Here is a 23,654-nt window from a genome sequence, read left to right as displayed (position 1 = left end):
AAAATAGCGAGAGAAGGGGATTCGAACGGCATTCTCCATATTCAGCTCGACCTATCAACGTGAGCTTTGAACTGTCTTAATTGTCATAGTTTGTACGGTTCAATATACTTGAAGGACTTCACCTGACTGCCAAGAGCGAGACCTTGATACACATGAAGTAGCTAGTGCGATCGTGTGAGACGTCCACACCTGTCGTGAGAAATCAATCACGGCTGTTACACTAGAAATTAGCCTTTCTTGATCTGTAGAGACATTAGTTGTGATCATATGTTTTCCACTTCTCCAAACTGACCAATTCCTCGCCAAGTCGTATGATCATATCGAATTTCTTCACCACTGTTGAGCGCTGTGTGATGCATATGCGGTCTGGAATAGAAGTTCCATGGATCTGCTTTTCCGTGGAGTATTGCACACAAGATTATCGGAACTTTTGGGAGAAGTCCTGTTCACATAGCGGCCATGTCAAGCAGCCGCTACATTACACAGTGGGTGCTGTATTGCCTGAACAGTATAGAAGACAAGAAGAATGCTTTCGATATGGTGGGAATCGATGGCATGAGCCCACTTCATCTGGCAACAAAAAGCGGTAATCTTGAGTTAATAGGAACCATCATCGATGACTGTAGGCGCAGGCCAACTGGACTGGACGTTTGGGGGCGGACAGCAACTCATCTGTCCATGAGTTATGGTCACAGAGATATTACAACCAAGTTCTTGGAGAAGAGTCCGTTAACTGATGCAGTAGATGAGATGGGTATGACGCCATTGAAGTATCTCCTTGAGAACAATGAACAGCTGCGTACGATTGATATTGAAGACTTGGACGCGAACACAGAAGACAATTTGGGAGATGAAAAGAAAAAAGAAGAGGTAAAACAAGACGAAGGAGAGAGGGAGAATAAATGAGTTGCATTCAATGAGAGTAATCACCAGATACTCCAGGCTTTTCTGACACACAACCAAGTTGATACAGATACCCAGATTCGATATATTTCTGAGATATATGATCAGGCAAGAGAAGATATGGTTGCTGTCATTCCAGAGATATTGAACAGCATGAACGAGGCGCTAGTTGAAACTATCCCAAAGATGATAGAGGTCTCAGCAGATTCACATGATTCAACCACGTACATGAAGTGGGTCCAGCGGGCTTTCGACACGGCAATTTGGAAGAAAATGAAGCATCCGTATCACAAGGCTGCTCGAATTGCAAGCTTGGATGCAATCCATAAACTCAAGAGCGAGTCTAACATCTCCATGGACCTTGATGAAGACGGCTGGTCCTGCATTGACTATGCTGAGACGTATCGCATGTCCAAGTTAGAAGACGACATCTCAAGCTCATTGCAAGATCCCGACAAGCACCGCTATCAAGTACCCAGATCACTTGACCTTTGGCCAGAAGTTTCCAGTCTTATTACTGTCAGCTCATGCAGTAAAGCTGCTCATACATCATGCCTGGGATTTCATTGTGAGTCTAGCATCAACCTTTCCACCGTCTTACTGAGAATGTTGGTCAGCTCTACGGGTCCATAAGACAACAACAGACTTTGACAAGGCCGAGGCGTCGATGAAGATTAACACTCCATTTATCTCGCAAGCCATTCCATCGCCGCCCAAAGCAGTAATCAGTTGTAATTGACTAGTCCAAGCGAACCATCTCGTTCATTGTCCTCACCTCCAAACAAAGACAAATAACAGCCCAAAGAGAGAGATCAGGGTCCTCGGTAGTTAGTAGTAAACCCCAAAGTGTGTGAGAAGTCGAACTGATTTCCTAATACGGGAGTCGTTTGTTCTGTTTTGGGTTGTCGGTGACGTAGCGCACGCCACGCGAGATGGTGAGGTCGCTGGTCGGCGAGGAACTTCCAAATCTACCACGGCACAAAGAACAATTTACTGCACGTGTTGAGGTCGACAGCACGATAGCAACCACTTGCACACTCTCAGCATGATGGGAAAAAAAGTTACTGGTGGAAATATCATTAGAGCGGAAGTCGAATTGCCGGAATTCATCTTCAAGTCTTTGTCTGATTATTGGTTGTGGTCGTATTAATATTACAGTAATGGAACGTATTTTAAAGGCTTTCCGATGAATGGATGCAATGTCAACGCTAGCAAAGAAGGAAAAGAAAACCGCCTCATATCGTTCTTCGTCGCAAACTCCAAGATAATGCAGAAAGTAATGATAGGTTAAATCAAAGACGCCACTTGCGATGCCAAAACAAAATGATGAGTAAGGTGGAAGAGAGAACAGCGCACTGCCAAAACTCTCAACCACAACAAGATAGTCCTTTTTTATGCCATTTTACGGAGAGTTTAGAAACTGAATAAGCCGCTTCTTCTCTTTCCGAGGGGATAGACGAGAAGAGCGGCCAGGAATAGACCAACAGTAATGCCAATAGCGACCTGGATGACGCTGAAACCGACATTGAGCGCAACACGATTTACATCGGATGAACCGGACTCGCTCGCCGTCACCGTGGTAACACCAGTGGTGTTGCGTGTGATTTGATCAGCGGACATGATGCCACTGACTAAACTGCCAGATACACTGAGTCCGGAGGGCACCTGCACGAAGATGGCGGGAAGCATAGCTGCGGCTGCAAGGCCATAGCCAATTTTTCGGGTACGCGGAATGTATGCATCAGAAGTATTCGAGGCTATCGGCCCACGTGAAGAGAAGTAGTCCTCCTGCCCGGTTGGGTTGTAGACGTGGACCTGTGGCATGGGTCCGTGACGGCGGCGTTGCCAGGACTTGCGAATCTTGACCCAGCGCGGTCGAAGTTTGCTCTCCCAGAAATCCAGGCTCCAGTTCTCTACGTGGCGACCGAAACGAGCGTGAATGTTGGCAACAACCCCAATGGACAAAGCACCAAGAGTATTGCTGACCTGAGCATTGCCCTTGAAGTATTGGGACGAGTTGTAGTTGACGGCATACCCAATGAGAGCAATGCAAAGCATTGCTGGCATCTGCTTGTACTTTGCTTGGTTGATAACCGTGAGACAGATGGTGAATCCAACCACAAAAAGGTAATACCACCGAGGATTCATAGGGTTGACACATTCGGTCCTGGAAGTCGCGTCGTTGTACATGAGTCCAAACAATACTGTTCCAATGGTGATGCCGAAACCAAGGAAGAGCGAATATATGATGGCATACACCATACGAACAGAGCCTGCGACCATGTGTTTTGACTGGAGCTCAAGAGAGGCGCACAGAACCGTGAAACCTGGTAGGATCAATGCGATCGATGACTGGGCCATGGCACTGAAGCAAAAGATTTCCTTGCCCTCGCTATCTCGAATACTTCCCAAGCCTCGCGCAAGGAAAGACGTAATGACCGCAGCGCCGATTTCGAATACATTGGAGATGAGTTCGTTTGTGGGAGTCACAATCAGTTGCAACCATCCCAGGAAGCATCCAAGCATGAAACAAAATGGCATATCGATAGGTCGAGCCTGGAAAGCGAAAGGACCAACCATTGCCGAAGCTAGGCCATAAACCGGCACCCGCAGCCAGGCTTTGAACTTGGGGTCGCGGCCTATTATAGCCTCAAGACGGGTGGTAGCCTCTTCAACGTTAATCCGATCATGCACGACGTCCTTGTAGATTTCGTGAACGTCGCGCAACCGGCCGAGATCAACACCCTGAGCAGTGCGAACAAGCTTGACTTCGGACGTGTGGACTGAAGAATCATCGAAAGCAATAATCATGCAGCCGGGCATGTAAAGAAACTGGGCCTCTATCTCAAGCACCCGCGCAGACATGTTCATGTATTCTTCCAATCTGTGTGTCGGTGCACCGAACATCATCAGTGCTTTGCAAAGTTTCCGCAAATAGTTCTGGCGTGCTAGCGTGCCTGCAAGATGAACTGTAATCCTATACTTTTCATCGCGGCTCGTTTTACTAAACTTGCTGATAGAAGACATTATAGAATTGTTCGATTTATGACGTTTACCCATGCCGGGACGTTGCTTTTTGTAAGTTTCTCCGATTTCATACCCGAGATCCCTTTGCCCTGGAGTGGCAAGTGTTGAGGAAGACTCAATCAACTGCGAGATGGAATGAGTAGACGTGTTTGCACTACGGCTATACCAAGCCCGCGAACTCTTGTGATGGTCCGGCGTCACTGCCCCGGATGATGGCGGAGAGTGGTTCGGAGTATTTGCAGCAGTAGATGCACCACTGAGCGTAAAACTGCCAGCGCTTGCGTTCCGTGCATGGCCCTTAGGCATCCCGAGTCCCTGGTGAGAGTGTGATGCACCGGATGCCTTCAGCAACGTGCCCAATACTCCCGTTCTGAACTTAGGGGGTTTTGGTACATGCTCAGCTTCAATCTCAACTTCATGAGTGGGCGTGTTCGGGCCGGAATGGAGAGGAGTATGGATGCGAGTGTGGTATAAATCTTCTGGTTTGAGAACAGGATGCTGCCGGCGAGTGGTATGATGTCGGAGAAGTTGGTCCGCTTGCTTGATAAACTCTTTTCTAGGTATTTCAGCCTCGTCGTCGTCATCTTCATCTGTGCTAACGCTTCCAGGAAGTTCAGGCCTCAAATTTCGTAATTCGATGGGCGGGGTTCCCATTAATCGATCATTGGAGTTTCTTCTCGACCCTGGCGCTGATGAGGAATAGGTTCCCACGCTCTTGGACAATTTAGTAGCCCTCTTCTGTGCTTCCAGGCCTGACCTCCTCTTGTCTTCATTCTCGTCTTCTTCGATGTCGAGCTCGCCGAGTTGGAAGCGCGGAGGGGTCCGACCACCCTTGCGAATTGCAGGCCGGGGTTTCGGAACGTATGGCTGCCCGAATGCTTTGTGAATCTCTTCAGACAACTCCTCGTGAGATACATCAGCACGTTGCAGCGCAACAGGCGTGGTGTTTCCACCGGAACCAGATTCAGGAGCAGGAACAGGGCTATCTTCAGCATGTCTGCGTGCATTCCTCGAGGAAGATGGGCCGTCATCTGGAGTAGAGTCGGATGTGAAGCCTACTCGTTTTCGACCCGGGGCCATAAGATCGTCCGAGTTGTTGTGTGCATGAACAGGAGGAGTCGAAGTCTGATCATTTTGCTCCATATTGTAAAGTGCTCGAGAGAGCCGAGAAACAAGCCGTGTGGTGAGACAGCTGTTCGCGGTGTCCCCAAGAATACGACTGAGACAAGACGAAGTTGAGACGGATTCGTCTTTGGCTGCGGTGGCAGGGAGTAGGAGTTTTCTGGTAGACTAACGACGCTGATGTATGTCGATAGGACCGGATCGTGAGGGATTGGTGAGAAGAAGAGTAGGAAAAAGAATACCTTGGGGGGAGAAGACTTGTTTGATAATATCTGAGGTAAAGTTTACGATAAGGACTAGACGCAGTGTCGCAGATCTGCAGAGCGACCTAAAACCCTCGCTAAAATCTCAAGGAGGCTCAAGGACCCAGTTGACTATTAATGACAGAGCATCTGGAATGATCTATGAATGCGCAAGGTCCTTTCGGTAGTGGAGATAAGGGAAAATGCAGAAAGGGGTGGCGACAGAAAAGGTGCGAATGCGGTGGGGAGTCGGCCAAAAAAGGGTCGCAGAATTGCAAGTTCACAGTTGATACGGCCAAACCGTGGTTCAGGCTAGAAGCGATGGCGGCAGTGGCTGGCCGCTGGTCTGGTGTTGGAGGGCAGCTTAAAATATCATCAGCAACCACCGGGAACTGGACAAAACAGAAATCAAATCAAGGATATCTCATGGTCACTGGATGCACGGTTAGAGAGGGTCCGCTTTTTGCTCATAGTGCGTTGCAGCTTGCAGCCAAGCAACGCGATGGGACTCAGCATGAATATCGCAATCGGGCACAGCAGCTGTATCTGGGAATCCGGAAGCAAAGGACGCGGTGGATACCATTTTATATGGGCCCGCTGGTACGCGATGGATACGCGTCCAATAGTCGGGGCGAGCCGAGAGGTGTGAGAAAATGGCGAGCGACGATCAAATGGTTCGAATTACGATAACACAGTGGTAAGGTGAATTCGTATGCATGGTGTTTGATAGCGTACTTGTCCATCGTCTGCGGTCACAGCAAATTGTGCCAGCGATCTTCTGCCCTCACTCCAATGTAATGCAGGTGAGGATTGGTCGGCAATCGCATCATTGATTGATAAGAGACAAAAGACTACTCGTTGATTGATTCGCGCATAGGATCCCGTATGCTGTTAAAAAAAAACTTTGATCAACAGGGGAAGATTCTTGTTGAGCACTGAGGGCGGCGACCGGGTTGGAGGGAGGGATTTGAGGCGAAAAAGCTTGTCTAAGGCGCCAACCCCTTGGGTACTGTGTTTGCACGTACTGCACGGTGGCTAGCTATCAGGCATGATAGGGCAGCATCTCAACAGTTCAAGGAGTGGCTTTATCTTCGTCAGACACTGGTAGTAAATACAAACAAAGGTGGATAGATAGGTACACGCGTTGTTTTGATAGGTGATGCAAGCCATGTGAAGGAGGGATGGGATGACGGCTGTTCTGCTCCCCAGTCTCCCGGTCAGTCCGAACGTGTTGGGCTGGTTCGGTGGTGCTAAAGATAGTCGGTAGCGTGAATCTCTGTCGAGAGTTCAGGTACAAGAACGATGCAATAGCAGTCAGTGCCAGGATGGATGTTGTGGCCGTGACCACTATGGCAGAGAGGTATCCCATGCATGTCGAAAACCAATGTTTGATCTAAGTTGTACGGTCACTCCTTTTTTGTTGTCGCATCAGTCCTAGTGGGATGATGAAATTTTCTATCATGAGCGAAGGAAGGCGAAGGCACAAGCGGGATATCGGACTGGACCACCCGTACCCCACGCGACGTCACCATGGGGTTTTCATCACAGTGAATTGGTGATGAAGTGAGAGCATACGAGTTAGTACAAGAGCCCGCTCAAGTGGGTCTCGAAGTGGGATGAGCCGTGATGAGTGTATTTTCTGAGGATGGCGTGGATGGGATTGTTTGTGCGTTGTGTGAAGGATTGGGAACGGGACGGTAATGATGCGAGGTACGCCGCACGTGATGAGAAATACCGCACGGACTGATTAAGGGTCCACCGACGGCAAGGACTCGATCCCAAAATGGAAAGGTGTGGAATGGATATGACGTCACGCCCAGTGAGGACAGCAACCAAAATGGCACGTCCGTTTCAAGACCCTTCCTCACCTGACAAGATAGGTAGGTACCTACTCGTACAAGGGACACCTATACGAGTACGCAGTATATAGTAATAAGATGTTAGATTAGTAGAATCTAAGTATTATCTGCAGAGGCAATAATGTTAAGTTCAAACTAATTACTGTTTTTGCTCCTCTTTGCTGTGCCTGTCCCTCGTATGGTCAGTTAACTACGACTTAGGAGGTATCTTGAGGATGGTATGGATCATGGAGGGGCAACCCTATCGATAAGGAATGCAATAGAAGAAGCCTCTAACCGTGTTTAGATAATACAAGTGGACGATGTCTGACCAATCATCGTCTTAACAATGTCTGGATTCAATGCTCTTACTACCTGCGATTCCAACGATCCAACATCTTCTCATCTTTGATGTGAATCAAAACCACGTGTATTTGAACCTCTTAATTCCTCAACCTGGCTGCAAAAGGGAAATGACTCGGAACCCGGCAAGCGGAGGATGTCGACTGACTTGACTACTGCAAGACAAGACATTGATGGGTGAATGTGGGGCACCCATATTGCAGCACGAATCCTACGACTACGGTTCATCTCATCTCCGCTCTTCCTCCACAACCACCGCCCACGACAACTGATTAATGATCCAATCTTTCCCCTTTTCCCCTCAACCCCAGCCGTGTCCCTTTCTCTTCTCCATGCCCTTCCCCTCCCCCGCATCTTGCTGTGGCGGAAATTGTCTCTCCATCATAGAGCAGTCTTCCAATTCCGTCCACCATGTCTGCCCCACTTCCGCGCCATTATTACTGCCATCGTTGTAACTACTGGCTACAGCCTGTTACTTCTATTTACTCCTCCTATAAACCAATGTGACCAACAACGATCAACGATATCGCTCTTTCAGACATTGAATGTATACTCGTCTATATCCAAACTAGATAGTCAAGCATGCCAAAGATCAATCATGTATGTGAAATGCGCCAACGTCCTCCAATGCTTTCCTATCAGTGTAGCTAATTCCAGCAACAACAGGTCGTCATCGCGGGCGCTGGGCCCTCAGGCCTGCTGCTCGGCATCATGCTAGCTCGCAATGCCGGCATCAAAGTCACCATCGTCGACGCGGACACAAAGATCAATGATAATCCTCGCGCCGCTCACTATGCGCCGTCTGCTGTGTATGACTTCCATCGCGCCGGAATCATTGACGATGTCCGCAAGGCCGGTTTCACTCCCAGAGGCGTCTGCTGGCGACTTCAGGACACCACTTTCCTTGCGGGCATGGGTCGCGTACCTGAGATATCCAAGTATGCTATGGCTGTTCTGCCCTTGGACCAATTGGGTCCGCTCCTTGTCCGCCATTTCGAAAGTCTTCCGAACACCGAAATCAAATGGGCGCACAAAGTCGTAGATGTCGAGCAGGACGAGAAAGAGGCTAGAGTGGTCGTCGAGACACCGGAAGGCAAGAAGACAATAGGAGGCGACTATGTCGTGGGCGCCGATGGCGCATCCAGCGGAGTACGCACCGCGCTCTTTGGAAAGGAATATCCAGGAGAGACGCTCGATAAGCAAATTGTGGCTACTAATGTGTGTAAAGATTCATATGCGAAATCCGAGGTTTTGCGCTGATTTCACTTAGGTGTATCTTCCCTTTGATGAGCGGTTCGGCTACTGGGACTCCAATTTCATTGTTCACCCCACCGATTGGTACATGGCGGCGAAGATCACTACCGACGGACTGTGGAGAGTCACCTACGGTGACGACGCCGGCCTTTCGCGCGAGGAGATCGTCAAGCGTCAACCAGCGCGGTACGAATCCATCCTACCAGGCAACCCTAAGCCAGGCGACTACAAGCTCATCAGTATGAGCCCTTACAAGCTACAACAAAGATGTGCTCCCAGCTTCCGAGTGGGCAAAATTCTCCTTGTAGCAGATGCAGCCCACTTGTGCAATCCATTGTCAGTCACTTCCCAGTCCTACCATCTCCTCGATCTTTGCTAACGATATCTCCAGTGGTGGTCTGGGCCTGACTGGCGGATTCGCGGACGTAGGCTCACTCTACGATTGCTTCATCGGCATTCACGAGGACCAATTGGACGAAGATATCTTGGACAAGTACAGCGAGGTCCGCATCAAGATCTGGAGAGACATGATTGACCCAATGTCGCGCGCAAACTTCCATCGCCTCTGGGACGACAACTACAAAGAAGATCGGGAGAAGTTCTTCGCCATGTGCGAACAGGCTACAAACGATCCCGTCTTTGGTAAATCGGTTGCTGAATCGGTTCACGCAATTCGGCATGACTTCACGCAGTACTATAAGAATAAGTCTGCTACTTCGACAAACGATACTGCATCGGCAACGGCATAGAATGAACTGTGTCTTGCATTTTGTACATAAACGAAGAACTGAAACCATATATATCCAACAAATTACTCTTTACTTTCCCGACTGACATTCAATTTACCAAACAGGAAAAGATTAAATTTCAAGTCGTGAAGCTAGCCCCACCATTGAAATAAAACAACTCTTTCTCCATTTCTATCTCCAGCTCTCAGTAATTACCCCACACCCCTTCCAACCCCACATTCAAGATAGATGCTAACCTAAAAGAATCAGATTTCAAGCGTAGTGTTTAGGTATTATCAAACTAACCTATTTCAACGCACGCAAAAGCAGCTTCTTCTATACCTCCTGTCCATCATCTTCAAGCAAACATGTCCAAATCTGAACTCCGCGAGCTGAATTTATATCGGCACTACTGTGATGAACCGTGTCAAAGTTTTGCTATTCTCCCTTCACTGATACTACCTGCGGGTACTTAGGTACATACATTATATACATTTAGCAATGGAGTCACAATCTATCATTGTTATATATTCACGTATGAGTTTAAGAGAAGAAATCGTATCGTTGACGTAGATAACTAGACCCGAGAGTATACAGTCTTCCCGTCCAGAATAGTCACATCTATAGGCACATTCGGAATCTCCTGCGGACTCACTGCCATCAAATCAGCACCGACAACACAAAGATCTGCCACCTTTCCCACCTCCAACGAACCCTTCCAACTCTCCGCGAAGTCCTGCCATGCCCCATTGATCGTATACGTCCTCAACGCTGCCTCCAACCCAACACATTCATCCTTCCCACTAACAATCCCCGTACTCCTCCCCTGCCTTAACATCATCGTCGCAACCCCCTGACGCCAATCCGGCGGTACGACAGGCGCATCCGAGCTACTCATCACCTTCACTCCAGCCCGCAACGCAGACGCATACGGGAACTCGTACTCCGCCCTCTCATCCCCTATGACCTCCGCCTCGCCATCCGCAACCTCCCACTTGATGCCGGGGTTGAAGTTCACGCCGATGCCGTGCGCCGCCATCTTCTTCAGCGTCGGCTCGTACACCAAGTTCCCATGGATCAAGTAGTGCCTAGGATCCGGCCTCGGGTTCGCCTTCTGCGCTGCCACGAGCGCGTCAACCACGGCGTCGATGGCCTTGTCGCCCGTGACGTGGATGCCTAGCTGGTGTCCGAGGTCGTGCCCGATTTTGATGATCTTGTCGAGGTTCTCGACGCGCTGGTCGTGCGAGGACCCGCCGATGCAGAGCGAGCCGCAGGTGGGCGCGTTGGTGTACGCAGTGTGCATCCAGGCCGTGTGGGCGGTCGGGATCCCATCTGCGAACACCTTCATGCCGATGACGCGGAAATGGCGCGGGTCGACGTCTGGAGGGGACAATGTGGCCGCTTCGACATGTTGCGCGTATTCTTCTGGTGTGGCGCCAGATTGGGGCGCGGGGAGGTAGAGAGCGTTCACTCGGACTCCTAATGTCCCGGAGCGTGCGAGCCTGGCATATGTGTGTATGGCAGCGGTTCCTGCTGCTCGGCCGCCCATCTTTTCTCCACCGGGTCCGAGGGCTGGGTCGGTGAGGCTGGTGATGCCGAAGGCTTGGATGCGGGAGACGGCGGCTTTGATGCTGCGCTCTCTGAGGTCTTCGTTCACGGCTGGGAGGTATCCTTGTACCAGTGACTGGGCGCCTTCGCAGAACACGCCCGTGAGTTTCCCTTTGTCGTCTTTCAAGACATTGCCACCGTGAGATGAGATGTCGAGGTCATTAATGCCTGCGACGGCCAGCGCCGCGGAGTTGACCCAGGACCTGTGGAACGAGAAATCCTGTAGAAAGACCGGGTTGTTTGGAGACACTTCATCGATGTCGTCTCGATGTGGCAGTCGGCCTTTAGTCCCGCTCTTTTCGTTGCATTCCTCCAGATTGTCCTCAAACCACCCGCTGCCGATTATCCACTCCCCAGGATTCTTCTTCTTGACTTCTGAGGCGACAATGCTGCGGATATCAGCGATCGATTTCACAGAGGGGAATCCCACGTTCACGCTCTGGGGCGGCGAAGTGACGCCCATGATGAGGGCGTGGAGATGCGAATCGTTGATCCCAGGGAGCAGAGATCGCCCTTGGAGATCGGTGATTTTTGTCGAAGGTCCAATCCATTTTGAAACTTCGAGGTCAGATCCAACAGCTACGATGGTGTTGTCACGGATAGCGAGGGATTCCGCAATGGTGAATTTGTCGTCGACTGTGAAGACTCGACCATTTCTGAAGACTGCGGTGGCAGACATCTTTACGCGCACTTGAACAAGATATGAAGTAAGCACGTCAGTTTTGGTAGAACCCTTTCTTTTCCTTTCTCTTATCTTTCTCTTCAATTGTTAAAGCACAGCAGAGCAATTGAGGAGGTCAATGATGTTGTTATCACAGAGACCCTTGACAGATATGTCAACCAACGTGCATGGCTACCGCGGATTACATTCCGCTATCAACTCCCTAAGACCTCCATGCCCCAGACATGTGATCTCTCCCCCAACTCAACTTACCCTTTCTCGCATAGACTCAATAACAAATATCGATAATGATTTCAAATGCTATCTTCGTGCCCCGGCAGCTGTTACTTCCTCTATCCGAAGGTAATGGGCGTGGTGTTCTACTCCCCGCGGGGTAGTATAATCGATCGTGCAGAGGATCGTACCGATCTAAACGCGCAAGCAAAAAGGCAATGGTGATGTACATTTATCTAGCCAACCCCCAAGTGTCCATAAATGTGCCTCTGGTAGGATTAGTCTGCATGCACGAAATAGAAGTGCTTGCGAGATGGCTGGCGCGCTCGTTGGAGATTCGGTGTTGTCCGTGTGGTCGTACAAGTCGTACACGGTACTTTGTAGCGGTACTTGGTGGTAGGGCCGATTGGTGGAGGCAGGTAGGCGGGCGCGACATCATCACTTGCTATGGCTCATCTCCGTGGAAATTTGAGGCAGACACAAGATAAATGGGCAGTTACTGATGGGCATAATGAATGCGAAATTTCTGGTAAGTGGAATCGAGTAAACTCTCCAGCGCCAATCTTTCACCATCGTTGTTCTGAGGGTACTGGATTTGCAATTGCCTAGAGCAATCGGAGACTCTTTGAGCTGCACTGCGGAAACTATTCGATTGATGCAAGCCAGTACGGAAAGATATCTGAAGTATTTGGCTCATCGTGGAGTTGCTCTGTTCCTTTGAAAGTGCTTTACTTTAAACTAATTTTCATTGATCTATCTTATACCCATGCACTATGAGAAAGAAATAATCGCCTTTTCGAGTATTTAGAAAGTGTATAGTATTGACGAATTTATTATTAAATACGGCCTACGTTTGACACTACTTGATCCTACGAATTCACAACTAGTATGGGAATTCAGCTTCCGGATGATCATCAAGAATGCCCTTTTGTCTTTGAAGCTCCGCCTGCTCATCCAAGTACGGCAAAAGTATATGATCCCAATGGCTCTTGCCCTTATACGTCGAGACAGTCTCGTCCCAGGCCCGAATAGCCTCTGCGAGACGACCAGGAACATGTGGCTCCTTCGCGATCGTAGTGATGGGCTCAAAGTAGGTGCGAATGGTGAACAAAAGTGTCTTCGAGCGCGGTAGACGTCGGAGAGTTTGTCTCTCTGACCGGAAATGGAGGTCTTCGATCTTGAGGCCTTTGTCGTTTGCCAGTGCCCAAGCTAAATGATTTGTTTAGCATCATCACGCTGGAAATCAAATGTATGGCTGTTTACTTACAAGCTACATTATCGCCTTTCTGTTCGCCCATTCGATGAGACCAATGGAGGCCATCGTCAAGTTGAATGAAGAACTGTACTCACGCATAAATAAGCCGAATTGAGAATAGTGTTGGAGAAGAGACATCTTACATTATTGCGAGTTACGGGCTTCTCAGCAGACAGAGTCTCAAAGAATCGATTCATCGACTTCATGAGCCTTGTTCGATAGTGTGGAACCTTGGCTTCTATGTGCAGCTCATCCAGCGAGGTTCGGAACTTCTCCTTGAGACGCCAGAACCCCGGTAGACAAACAGCAGCAGCATCAAGGTGATACGAGCCATCTGTAAGTCGACTATTAATCTTTTGAACGTTTGATGAGGGGAATTGCATAATCGGGACGTACCGTCGTTCTTGACCATTATCACAAGATCATCTTGCACGAGAAGTGCTGAGGTTGCTAATGCCTCTTCTGGCGTCTCTGTTACATGTCATCAGAACGCATTCCAAGTTAAGAAGGGGCCATTGTATGTGTTTTCGCACGTACTCGCTGGGTATGGAAATTCCTCCTTCGTGATTGTGTTGCGTAGGACGCCGCCTTTAAGTTGGAATATGCGTGGAAAGCGGTGAGTGAGGTATTTTACGAGCTCCTCTTGCACTTCGAAACAAGCATCGCGAGTTACGGCGTTGTCAACGTACTGTACATGAGCCGGAAAATCTTTCTTTAATTCGCGAGCCTTGAGATCGTGATACCAGAGGAAGTTGGAGTCCATCTGAATCCACTCGTTCCAATCGAGCCGTCGAATCCCCATCGTCACGTGGTTGGCCCCATGTCGAAAAGGGCGATACTTTTCAGGGCGTTTGGCAGAGAGATCAAAATCCTCGAGCGGCTTGGGTAGAGGCGTAGCAAAGGGTGATGCCAGTGAAGAACCTGGTGAGGAGGAAATGGTCAGCTACGAATAAAGGACCTAAGGGGCTCACGCTGGTGTAGAATTTACTTGCTTGAGTCTTCCTGCAAGACTGATTTTGATAGATGACCATGGCTATAATGAACGGAAATGTTAAAACCAGGAGAAGACGCAGGTCGAATGTGTTGTTGGCAACACCCTGCGCTGCCGCGATAAATGTTGGATTAGGATGCATGAGACGGCCAGATTAAGATGCGAATGTTGATTGCTACCTTCCAAGCGATCAGTTATAACGGGGAAACACCTGATCAATGGGTGAAAGCTTATATAGTGATTGAAATATTTGCTTGAGATATGATTTTATCTACAGTGTGTCTGCGTGTTGGAGCTCTTATCGAATGATCCAGTGCAAGATTCCGCTTCCCTTTAGACCAACCCGCGCGTTCCCCAAAGCAGATAATAGATGGTCAAATTAGAGCGCCAAGTGGAGGTTTAGATATCCTCCAGCCACCGACTTGTACCGTGTATTGGGAAGTGCTTCCAACTAGCCGCTTAGGGTAAAAGAATCGGCCAAATAGAGCAATGTTCCCATTTACCTCTCTACCCCGCAAATTGTCCACCGGACATTACAGAGATGGAAGTATCTGCCCGGTGGTCGGATCGCCAGCTCGGCACCGCAATAGTGTAATGCAGCTTTACAGACTCACAAGATCTTAGAATTTGAAGGACACCGAGGCATAGCTGATCACTGCTAGGACATTTGTTCGTTGCCTACTTCCACTATGTTCAGTACAGACGTTGATATCTATAAATTAAGGCCAAAATACACACAGTGGAATGACATTACCAACCTTCGCATCTCCTCCAAATTGAACTCACTTAAGACGAATAATCATGGTCTCCGCAGAATGGCAGAAGCTAATTGACGAGAAGAGGGCCAGTCTGGATAGTGTCATTCCTCAAGAATGGCGAGTCCCTGGCAATGTTCTCGCAAAGGTTTCCAATGAAGCCACCATCAGCGGTCTCACCCTCCTTAAGGAATCAAATCTTCTCAATGCTAGGGAACAAGAGCTCACTGAGAAGTACGATGCCACTGCGCTTCTTGATTTGCTAGCCACGAAGCAGGTCTCGTCTGTTGAAGTGGTGACAGCCTTTTGCAAGCGAGCAGCCATTGCCCAGCAGCTGGTACGAACCCACATTCAATTTGGAAAATCATGTCTGATAACAGCAGATCAACCCTCTTGCGGAAATGTTTTTCGACGATGCAATCGAACAAGCCAAGGAGAGGGACGGATATCTTGCATGTGAGGGCAAAGTTAAGGGCCCTTTTCATGGCCTCCCGATCAGTATCAAGGTTTGTGACATCAGGACCAAGCGAGCGATTAGGTGTTATTTTTGAGAAATACAAAGGTCTTTCTAATTTCGACCTAGGATATGATTAACATCAAAGGCCAATTCGCCAACCTTGGCTACGTCTCGTATCTGAAGAAGCCGAGAGCTAGCGAAAACTCCGTCATCATCGACATACTACTGGACGGCGGAGCCGTGCTCTACTGCAAGACCACAGTACCCCAAGCACTTTTTGTCAGTCTCCGTCATCCCACCTTTGTTCCTTCGCTGTTGTGTATGCGGAAGTAAATGCCCTGCGCTAACGCTTCCTTGTCGACACATTGTAGGTCATGGAAGGATACAGCACAGTTTGTGGTACGACTAGGAATGCTCACAACTTATCGCATACGCCAGGAGGCAGCAGCTCTGGCGAAGGTGCGTTAGTTGGCTTCCGTGGCTCGGTACTCGGAGTTGGCAGTGATATTGGCGGATCTGTCCGCGCTCCTGCGCTCTGCAACGGCGTATACGGTTTTCGGCCGTCGTCTGACAGACTTCCATATAGCAAGCAGCAGCAATTTTTCCCACCAGGATGGCCCTCGATTACCTGCACGTTAGGACCTCTGGCGGTGTCAGCACGCGATTTGACGCTGTTCTTCAAGCACGTCCTACTAGCAGAGCCTTGGAAGGTAGATTCAACCTCCCATGCTATTCACTGGAGGGAACTGCCACCAGTCAAAACCTTGAAGATTGGTGTCTGGAGAGACGATCCTGCGTTCAGTGTCTACCCTCCTGTATCCAGAATACTTTCATCTGCAGTGGAGAAGCTACGGAAGGCAGGGCATGAGATTGTCGAGCTAGAGGCTCCTTCAATTGTCGAAGCGGTAATTACCTCTTTCAAATCTTTCTCACTTGATAACAACGCGACAATTTTCAAGTACCTCGAGGAAGGTGGGGAAGATCTGTCACCAGCCCTCAGCGTTATTGCCCAGGCCCTTAAGGGTCCTGCAGCTACCCTCGAAGACGTTTGGGCCGTCAATGCGAGTAAGGAATCCTATCGAGAAGAATGGGCCAGGGTCTGGCGCAGCCATAATATTGATGTCCTACTCTGTCCGGGATCGAGGAATACCTCTGTTCCCCATGGAATGTATGGAAATCCTGTATGGACAGTTATCTGGAATTTACTCGATGTGCGTATCTCCTCATTGTATCCAGCTAATCTATCCAAACGTCCTAACACTGGCACTAGTTCCCTGCCGCAGTCATTCCATACTTGAAAGCTGATAAGACCCTTGATAAGCCTGTTGATGGATGTACGTAACATTTTCCCTTCCTTCATTTAGCGCTTGTGCTGCCATGATGCTAACACATTGCAGTTGACCCCGAGGCAGTCCACGGTAGCCCTGGTTCTGTCCAAGTAGTTGGATGGCGCTTTCAAGACGAAGAGGTCCTTCGGGCTACTGAGATAATTGCTCGAGATCTACACTCGCAAGAAGGAAAGTCGAGCGTCATGCCACGCATCTAGTGGCGGAAATTGAATAACATCTGGCTTAAATCAATGGACATCATTAAAGTTTTCGAAACTCCTCTGTGCTACCAGTATCATTAACAAATGGGGTAACTCCCATAACTGTCCAGGCACGCTCAATAATTAGGATTTCTTTCTCATTCGACAAAATGCTCGATTACCGATGGAAACGTAGTGTCAATAAGAGAGTGAAGGATTGCCATTCATGCTTCTCGGTGAAACAGAAACGAGTAAGAGCCATTGATTTGGTAATAGGATTTCAGTGCGGTGGTAAAGATTTCCTAAAACATTTTTTGTTTTGTTTTTCTTGCATCTACTTTTGCAGAGACCTGGCGATCGATCCATGGTGTGGTCACTGGAGCTTTGGTGCTGGTGATCAATCCTCCGATTCTTCTATGCTGGCGGAGTCGATTACGCCTTGTCGATCATGATTCCTCCTCCTTTCTCCCCTCTTTGTGAGTAAGATGGATGACTGAAATTCTTTGGACGCCGTATATGTACCGGTTACCTCGTTGGGAATAGCAGCTGTGGATCGCTGCAGTACAACTTCTTTGCTGCTTCGACTTCGCCAGAAACTTGCACAACAAGATCAACGCTCAAGATCTCAATATTTCGCTAGGCACAATTTGAAGTAAAGAACAACTGCTGGAAGCGAGAGCCATCAACGACTAATCGACAAAACAGCCAAGTCACTGGAAGGTAAGTTCTAAATCAACAAAGTCTCAACGTCCTACCTGCGCACCCACGATATTCCCTGATGTCCATTCTCTCTCCAAACCACATCGACTACCTTCTTTTCTATTTTCTAGCGTTCGCATATATAAATACTCGCTCTCGTCATTGTGGGCGACAATCCATGATGCTTATTGGAGGTTCCCGGATTGGCAACAGGCCTCGCTAAGCCCCGTAAGCGCCGCGATCCTGCAGCGTGGGTTGGTCTAAATGCAGTGCGTGAGATCGGGGCTGACTGTGACCGCGTATCTTGGTTACACGTTGTTCGTACTCCATTTTCAGACATAGGCGTAGAGGGGAAATTTGACGAAGCGAGGGGAACGTGGAGAACGATGGGTGAGGGGTGGGAGAAGTTTGGAGCTGGAATAGCTCTGTGCGCGACGAGATCGCAGGAGACTTGTGTTGTTGATGTTGATGAATACGTGCAGTCGTATTACTCCGGACAGTGATGATTTGTAGGTAGGACATATGCATCATCAACAATCTTTGCAGTCTCCACAGTTAACCGTCGAAAGTCATAACAGGATGATCCAAACTCGATCTGAATTCCAATGTAGTCAGCCATGCACCACTTTACTAACACCATCGATGTGTAAACATTCGAGTGGTTCCATGAGTTTAGCTGCCGTACCCGTACCGGCCGGTAGCTTAGGCGTGCTCGCCTACCGATGGTGGTGGCGCTATGTATACGATAATCGAATCGCTCCGCCACCACGCTGCAGTCATCGCGAATCGCTCTCTTCTCGATCCAATATTCGTGGAGCAGATTGCACGATATCTTGTCCTTCCAATCATCTTCCCGACATTCTGGAAAATTTGTCGACTTGTCGAATCGGACAATAATGGATTACACAGCAACTAGCGCGGCGCACATGACTACCTAGGTTGCTATACCTTTGTCTTCAAGAGGTTAATTGTGAGTAAGATAAGCTGCGATTGTCGAACTGCGACAACGCGGGAGCACTGATGTCGATCGAACGTAACGTGGCGATACTGTCATGATCCGCATGTTCTCTGCATCTTCGAGCAATGTTCCGGGAACACTAAGTTGATGATACCCACCAATAGTGGTCCATCTTGTGGCGGGTTGCGTCTCGTGGGCCTTGGTCAGCCAGGTTGCCGGAGTACAACAGAACTGCCAATCAAGTTCAAAATTTGCGTATAGTGGAATACTTCAATTTTGAATCAATCGCACGCCTTGTTTTTTGTGTCTCCCTTATACATGGCCTGTTTGCTATTGACGCCGTGTGTTCAGCATCGCTGCTTGTCTCGGGAATTGCATGTCTGATACCAATTGCTAAACCCACGTTCTCGGACTTCCTTCTTGCATCAAAGCACTATATCTGGTGGGACCGACACCAAAACAAAAAACAAAGAGCGGTCTGAACACTAGCTACTATTTTTCTTATCAAGACTATCCTTGCGGGATCTCGGAAGGCTTTCGGGAGACATGCTTGGCTTGTGAATACACGCATTGCAGAGCCTAGAGAATCGGCATGCCACTAGAGTATCACTGTTAGAAAGGAAAAGTTAACTGTTGAGGTACGTCATGATAGCAGACCTTGATGAGTTTCAGCTCTTTACTACAAGTGCAGCTAGACTAGGGTATCAACATATTAGGTCGTTCGACACTGTGGTTGCTGTACAGAGTCATCCAACATGTTAAAGCTTCCCAATCACCAATCGGAAATACGCACGCGAGTGATGAACGCCCTCCTTGGTCCAGCCAATGCGCATTTATGAGAACTCCTGTATGCATCATTCTCTAGGTTCTACTACAATTCTTGTCCGATCGAGTTAGTGCGGGCAAGACATGGCCTGGCCCATATTTTCCTATCTGAAGTCAGACATGGTTCACTAAAGTTTCAGGGGCTGTCCAACAGGAAATAGCTCTAGATGGTTCACGCCGACTGAGCAAACATTGCCCGCTCAGATTTACGATTGAACCAGTATGATCATTTCAATTTCTGCAGTTCCAACAATTCGTAGCCGCCAGTGAGCAACCGAAGTCCGTCTACAAGCGTGGGGCCTAAGTCACCTACAAGCACATGATCTCTAATGGTCCATCGGCCAGTGGCGTTAAATCTACGCGCCAGGTCCAGTTTAAGATACACGTCGTTTAAGTTTACAACACTTCTCTAGCATACTTACACACGTGTACTAGATTATTTCCTTTTTCGTTAGGACTATTGCCACACTTCTATTCGTAATCGGTTTCCGTGGGAACATGGAATTGGGTGACTGGTACCCGGAATCTAACCATCTCCATAGCTGCCGTGGAACCATAAGCAGGCCTTCTAGTACGAGTGAAAGAATCTAGGTGTCTCTCTCAGTGGATTGCCAAGCCCATCCATTTTCGGTGACGTCTTAAGCGCTCGCGTCAAATATAGGGCTGAAGGAGGGAGGAAGGGGAGGAATTAGAAAGAGGGTGCGCCGCTGACACGCATGGAAGATGTTGCATGTTGCAGGGCTCGTCTGGAGCAGACCGGGGTTTCGCAAAGGGGAGGGGGGCGCAGGGTGAACACATCTGCCGCAGCAGCAAACTGGCGACCTTCGCAAGCCGAAAAGGTAATTAGAATGTTACAATAATAATACCAGAACAGTACATGCACACCACACCCACTTCCAAGGTCAGCCTCGACGAGAATAAGGGCGATGATGGTGCCACACCCAAACTGCGGCGCGCTCCGCAGAGCCTCGGCCCTTGCAATACGACGAGAACAAACGACCATACGCCTTGATGCCACTTTCTTTATGTAGTCATCTTTGTACCTTGATATGCCCCCAAAATCCCCCCTCCCCCTCCTCCACACTTGATACCCTTTGCGATCATTCTTCCTGGCCCCAGTCTACCATCCTCTCTTACAATCATCGTGCCATCCCCTTTCGATTCTCCGTCGGCATCGACATGTATTCAGAAACGCTTTGTTACACTTGCTGATTCACTTACTTTCTTCTTCCTATTGCTTTTCTTTCCTTCTTTCTTTCCTTGTTTCTTTTGTTCTGGTCTGGTTGGGTAGGGTGGCGGGCGTACATTTCTCAAATTCAGCGACTCTTCCTCACAACATGCGAATACCTTCAATGTCTTCAGAAAAGAGGTGGAATCCAATCACTCCCGATGACAAATCGACGGCGATACGGATAACAACATGGGCAACACTGGGTGTCTTGATCATAATGTTCTTGGCTAGGCAAACTATCAAATACTCAGTAGTGAGAAAGGCCGGCATCGACGATCTTTGCATCCTCTTCGCAACGGTATGTACACAGATGAACGGGTTACAACATAGTCCACTACTAATGACTATTCTGTTCATCCAGATATTCGCCATCGGACTGTCTGTTACGAATCTCATTCTCGCTGCCGATGGCCTGGGAAGGTCTGAAATTCTTACGAATAAACGCGCAAATGCTCTCATGAAAGCCTACTATGCCTCCGACTTTCTCTACATTCTCGCCTTATGTTTTGCGAAACTTACTCTCATCACCTTCTTTTGTAGCATCGTCGTCCAACGCAAAGAGAGGCGGATCATCCAAGGGTTCGGTATCTTCATCACGGCTTGGTCTTTGGCATCTCTGGTCGCTGTGGCTTTCCAATGTGGGCTTCCAAGACCGTGGGAGGTGATGACGCTGCACTGCTATAACCGGGTAGGTTTTATTACTTGTTTCGTTTTATGCATTGAAGCTAATATCCTTAGGGCGTCTTCTGGATCATCTACTGCATTATTGATATGACAAGCGAGGTTGGCCTTGTCATGCTATCGGTCAACCTGGTTGCATATCTCAAAGTCAAGTTTTCGCGAAAGGTTATTGTCGTAGCATGTTTCGCACCTCGCATCCTCGTCATCGCTGCCGCCCTCGCTCGCCTGATTTACTTCTTTCCCATCACGCCACACGACAATCCCGAGTTCAACCTATGGGTCCCAGTCATTTGTACACAAATCCAAGTGTGTTTGAGCATTTCCACCGCATGCGTTCCCTACGTTAAATGCATCTTCGAAGGAATCGAGGATTCGCGCAAGAGGAGGACCGCGTCGAGGAGTTGGCAAGCCATTGGATCCAACTCTGGCTATTATGAGAAAGGACATAAGAAGGGCAAGGAAGCATGGTCGTTCGACTCCGCCGCTACACTGGGCTTGAAGTATGGAAGAACACCCGATGCATCGCCCAGAATCCCCAGTCCTCCACCGTTGAGTCCACTCACTCCACCTCGATTGGGGTCTCCATTCTCTTCAAACCGCAATTCCAGGAGTCCAAGCGAGCGGGGACTGAAACTCCACATCCCGCCTCCCCAGGCTCGCACCACCACGACTGATGTCATTAGCCCTCAAACCGCGAGCCCGCACGTCCTCTCATCGCCAGAGATCTGGTCTGCAAATGGTTTGCTCTCTCCACCTCCATTTTCGAGATCGTTCAAGCAGCCGGATGCCTCCCCGCGGCCCCATACCTCACGGCCTAGGCGTCCATCGTGTGCGCATCAAGAGTGCAGCCATGGTTCTCAGCCTGTCTCGGGTTCGAATTGTCCAGACCACTCTGTCAGTCCTGTGCGACAGCAGCCAAAATACACGGTGTTTCCCCGCGGACCGACTGCTCAATACTCCTTGATTCCTCAAATTGCACCTACGCCGCCTCCGACAATACCGCGCACAAGGCTGGGTCGATCACCACAGAGAGTTTCGATACATCGAATGCAACCAAACACAGCAAAAAACATCAACATGGATCCTCCCCTTCCTCCCCTTCAACATCCCCCTCGAACATCAAGCAGACCAAGCAATGAAATGCAGCCCAAGTTCAGTACCGGCCCAGACCCAGGCCAACGAATCTCTACTGCTACTGTGTCATCTCATGGCACCTCGCGGCGACAAACACAAAGCGGCGTGCCAACGATACCGTCGTACTACCTGAATACGCCTCCAGAGACATCACCTCCTACTTTCCCCTTGCCTCAGCCACCAATCAACCCTCACCGCACCTCACGGAATCAACGTATCCTCACCCCGCAAAACTCATCACGCAAAGACCAAATGAGCCCCGTCAGTCCATCAACCCCGGGCGCTCCTCCACTTTTCTCCCGTGACGGATCGATCAACGAGCATGGGAAGATGCGAGCAAACCGACCCTGGGACTTCTACTCCGACGAGCCCGCGGAGCCCATGCCCGTCGTCCAAAAGATGAACAACAGAGGCAGCCCGAGGCTCATCATAAAACGACCCGAATGATCCATTACATTCAAACCTTTTCTCCAAACCAGAAGACCACACATTCTTCTTCTCATTTGTATTTCTTTCAACTTTTAGCATCACCGGTTTGGGATTGGCATCTGCATGGAACGGCGTATTTTTGATTTGACATGCCACCTTCTAAGAGACCGAGCATCATGTTCGGCTTTATTACACCTATTACTTTAATGTCCCATAGCGATTTTTGGATACCCTGACATCAGTCCATGTAACAACAGCATCTATATGATAGTATACCAACCATGTAACAACATATCAAATACATAAATGCCGAAGGCATTACCCGTACCACTTCTTGCATAAACAACCAGAACATTCCACCCTCATGCTAACACGACGATTCCCATAGCAGCCTTGTGATTCATGTACATACGTAACGAACGCGTTAACTTAGTATGCCGGAATTCTAAGCCCGGTCGGGCAAACACCCACCCCGTCCCAAGGAAACCACATCTTACCTCACCTCACCTCACCTCACTTCGCCTCGCCTCCGGAGCAAGTTATCGGCCGATCGAATCGTCCGCCACACTGACTGGCTATGGACAAGGTACCTGTGCAACAATGTCCACGCATGAACGTCGAGGGTACGGTGGGTGTGTGGAGGTGGTGGGGGGCCAAGCGGAGGGGCGTAGTTGGCGGGATTTGAGGAACCCGATTGCCACAGGGTATAATACCTAACTATCTACACCAAC

The 23,654-nt window shown here is 49.1% G+C and overlaps 9 protein-coding genes across 9 annotated transcripts; 5 read left to right on the top strand and 4 right to left on the bottom strand.

The window, feature by feature from the left end:
• Positions 1-459: 459 nt before the first annotated feature.
• BU24DRAFT_468014 (uncharacterized protein) lies at positions 460-1,536 on the top strand (the record flags this gene model as incomplete). Its single annotated transcript, XM_033532491.1, has 2 exons — positions 460-799; positions 965-1,536. 2 exons carry the CDS (start codon positions 460-462, stop codon positions 1,534-1,536), a joined length of 912 nt encoding a protein of 303 aa, XP_033377995.1.
• Positions 1,537-2,316: 780 nt separating this feature from the next.
• Positions 2,317-5,010, bottom strand: BU24DRAFT_437238 (DUF1212-domain-containing protein; the record flags this gene model as incomplete). The annotated part of the gene is made up of 1 exon (XM_033530198.1): positions 2,317-5,010. The coding sequence occupies one exon, from the start codon at positions 5,008-5,010 to the stop codon at positions 2,317-2,319; it is 2,694 nt and encodes an 897-aa protein (XP_033377994.1).
• Positions 5,011-5,264: 254 nt separating this feature from the next.
• BU24DRAFT_80394 (uncharacterized protein) lies at positions 5,265-6,175 on the top strand. The gene has a single exon (XM_033534648.1). It carries the CDS (start codon positions 5,457-5,459, stop codon positions 5,982-5,984), a length of 528 nt encoding a protein of 175 aa, XP_033377993.1. The 5' UTR covers positions 5,265-5,456; the 3' UTR covers positions 5,985-6,175.
• On the bottom strand, positions 6,099-6,947 carry BU24DRAFT_428548 (uncharacterized protein). The gene has a single exon (XM_033529505.1). It carries the CDS (start codon positions 6,661-6,663, stop codon positions 6,367-6,369), a length of 297 nt encoding a protein of 98 aa, XP_033377992.1. The 5' UTR covers positions 6,664-6,947; the 3' UTR covers positions 6,099-6,366.
• A 1,130-nt stretch (positions 6,948-8,077) lies between these two features.
• BU24DRAFT_414960 (FAD/NAD(P)-binding domain-containing protein) lies at positions 8,078-9,498 on the top strand (the record flags this gene model as incomplete). Its single annotated transcript, XM_033526259.1, has 4 exons — positions 8,078-8,095; positions 8,162-8,713; positions 8,766-9,085; positions 9,141-9,498. The coding sequence occupies 4 exons, from the start codon at positions 8,078-8,080 to the stop codon at positions 9,496-9,498; spliced, it is 1,248 nt and encodes a 415-aa protein (XP_033377991.1).
• A 556-nt stretch (positions 9,499-10,054) lies between these two features.
• BU24DRAFT_455593 (putative lipo protein) lies at positions 10,055-11,866 on the bottom strand (the record flags this gene model as incomplete). The annotated part of the gene is made up of 1 exon (XM_033531378.1): positions 10,055-11,866. Exon 1 carries the CDS (start codon positions 11,762-11,764, stop codon positions 10,055-10,057), a length of 1,710 nt encoding a protein of 569 aa, XP_033377990.1. The 5' UTR covers positions 11,765-11,866.
• A 997-nt stretch (positions 11,867-12,863) lies between these two features.
• BU24DRAFT_437236 (uncharacterized protein) lies at positions 12,864-14,368 on the bottom strand (the record flags this gene model as incomplete). Its single annotated transcript, XM_033530197.1, has 6 exons — positions 12,864-13,189; positions 13,248-13,320; positions 13,379-13,569; positions 13,632-13,706; positions 13,773-14,156; positions 14,224-14,368. 6 exons carry the CDS (start codon positions 14,366-14,368, stop codon positions 12,864-12,866), a joined length of 1,194 nt encoding a protein of 397 aa, XP_033377989.1.
• Positions 14,369-15,027: 659 nt separating this feature from the next.
• On the top strand, positions 15,028-17,195 carry BU24DRAFT_473829 (amidase; the record flags this gene model as incomplete). Its single annotated transcript, XM_033532814.1, has 6 exons — positions 15,028-15,318; positions 15,365-15,487; positions 15,565-15,717; positions 15,810-16,649; positions 16,709-16,772; positions 16,836-17,195. The coding sequence occupies 6 exons, from the start codon at positions 15,028-15,030 to the stop codon at positions 16,982-16,984; spliced, it is 1,620 nt and encodes a 539-aa protein (XP_033377988.1). The 3' UTR covers positions 16,985-17,195.
• A 3,255-nt stretch (positions 17,196-20,450) lies between these two features.
• BU24DRAFT_401550 (uncharacterized protein) lies at positions 20,451-23,249 on the top strand. Its single transcript, XM_033525497.1, has 3 exons — positions 20,451-20,977; positions 21,041-21,367; positions 21,418-23,249. Exons 1-3 carry the CDS (start codon positions 20,786-20,788, stop codon positions 22,939-22,941), a joined length of 2,043 nt encoding a protein of 680 aa, XP_033377987.1. The 5' UTR covers positions 20,451-20,785; the 3' UTR covers positions 22,942-23,249.
• The last annotated feature ends 405 nt before the right edge of the window (positions 23,250-23,654 follow it).

This window comes from Aaosphaeria arxii, assembly GCF_010015735.1.
Source record: "Aaosphaeria arxii CBS 175.79 unplaced genomic scaffold BU24scaffold_13, whole genome shotgun sequence".
Classification (NCBI taxonomy): domain Eukaryota; kingdom Fungi; phylum Ascomycota; class Dothideomycetes; order Pleosporales; genus Aaosphaeria; species Aaosphaeria arxii.
The sequence above is the reverse complement of the archived record's forward strand: the minus strand, read 5'-3'. Positions and strand labels throughout refer to the sequence as shown.

Excerpts from the sequence above, each read along its gene's own strand:
- BU24DRAFT_80394 (XM_033534648.1), top strand. The coding sequence starts at position 5,457 with ATGAATGCGCAAGGTCCTTTCGGTAGTGGAGATAAGGGAAAATGCAGA.
- BU24DRAFT_428548 (XM_033529505.1), bottom strand. The coding sequence starts at position 6,663 with ATGGGATACCTCTCTGCCATAGTGGTCACGGCCACAACATCCATCCTG.
- BU24DRAFT_401550 (XM_033525497.1), top strand. The coding sequence starts at position 20,786 with ATGCGAATACCTTCAATGTCTTCAGAAAAGAGGTGGAATCCAATCACT. Across the intron at positions 20,978-21,040 it reads TTTGCATCCTCTTCGCAACG|ATATTCGCCATCGGACTGTC; the intron begins GTATGTACACAG and ends CTGTTCATCCAG. Across the intron at positions 21,368-21,417 it reads CGCTGCACTGCTATAACCGG|GGCGTCTTCTGGATCATCTA; the intron begins GTAGGTTTTATT and ends TAATATCCTTAG.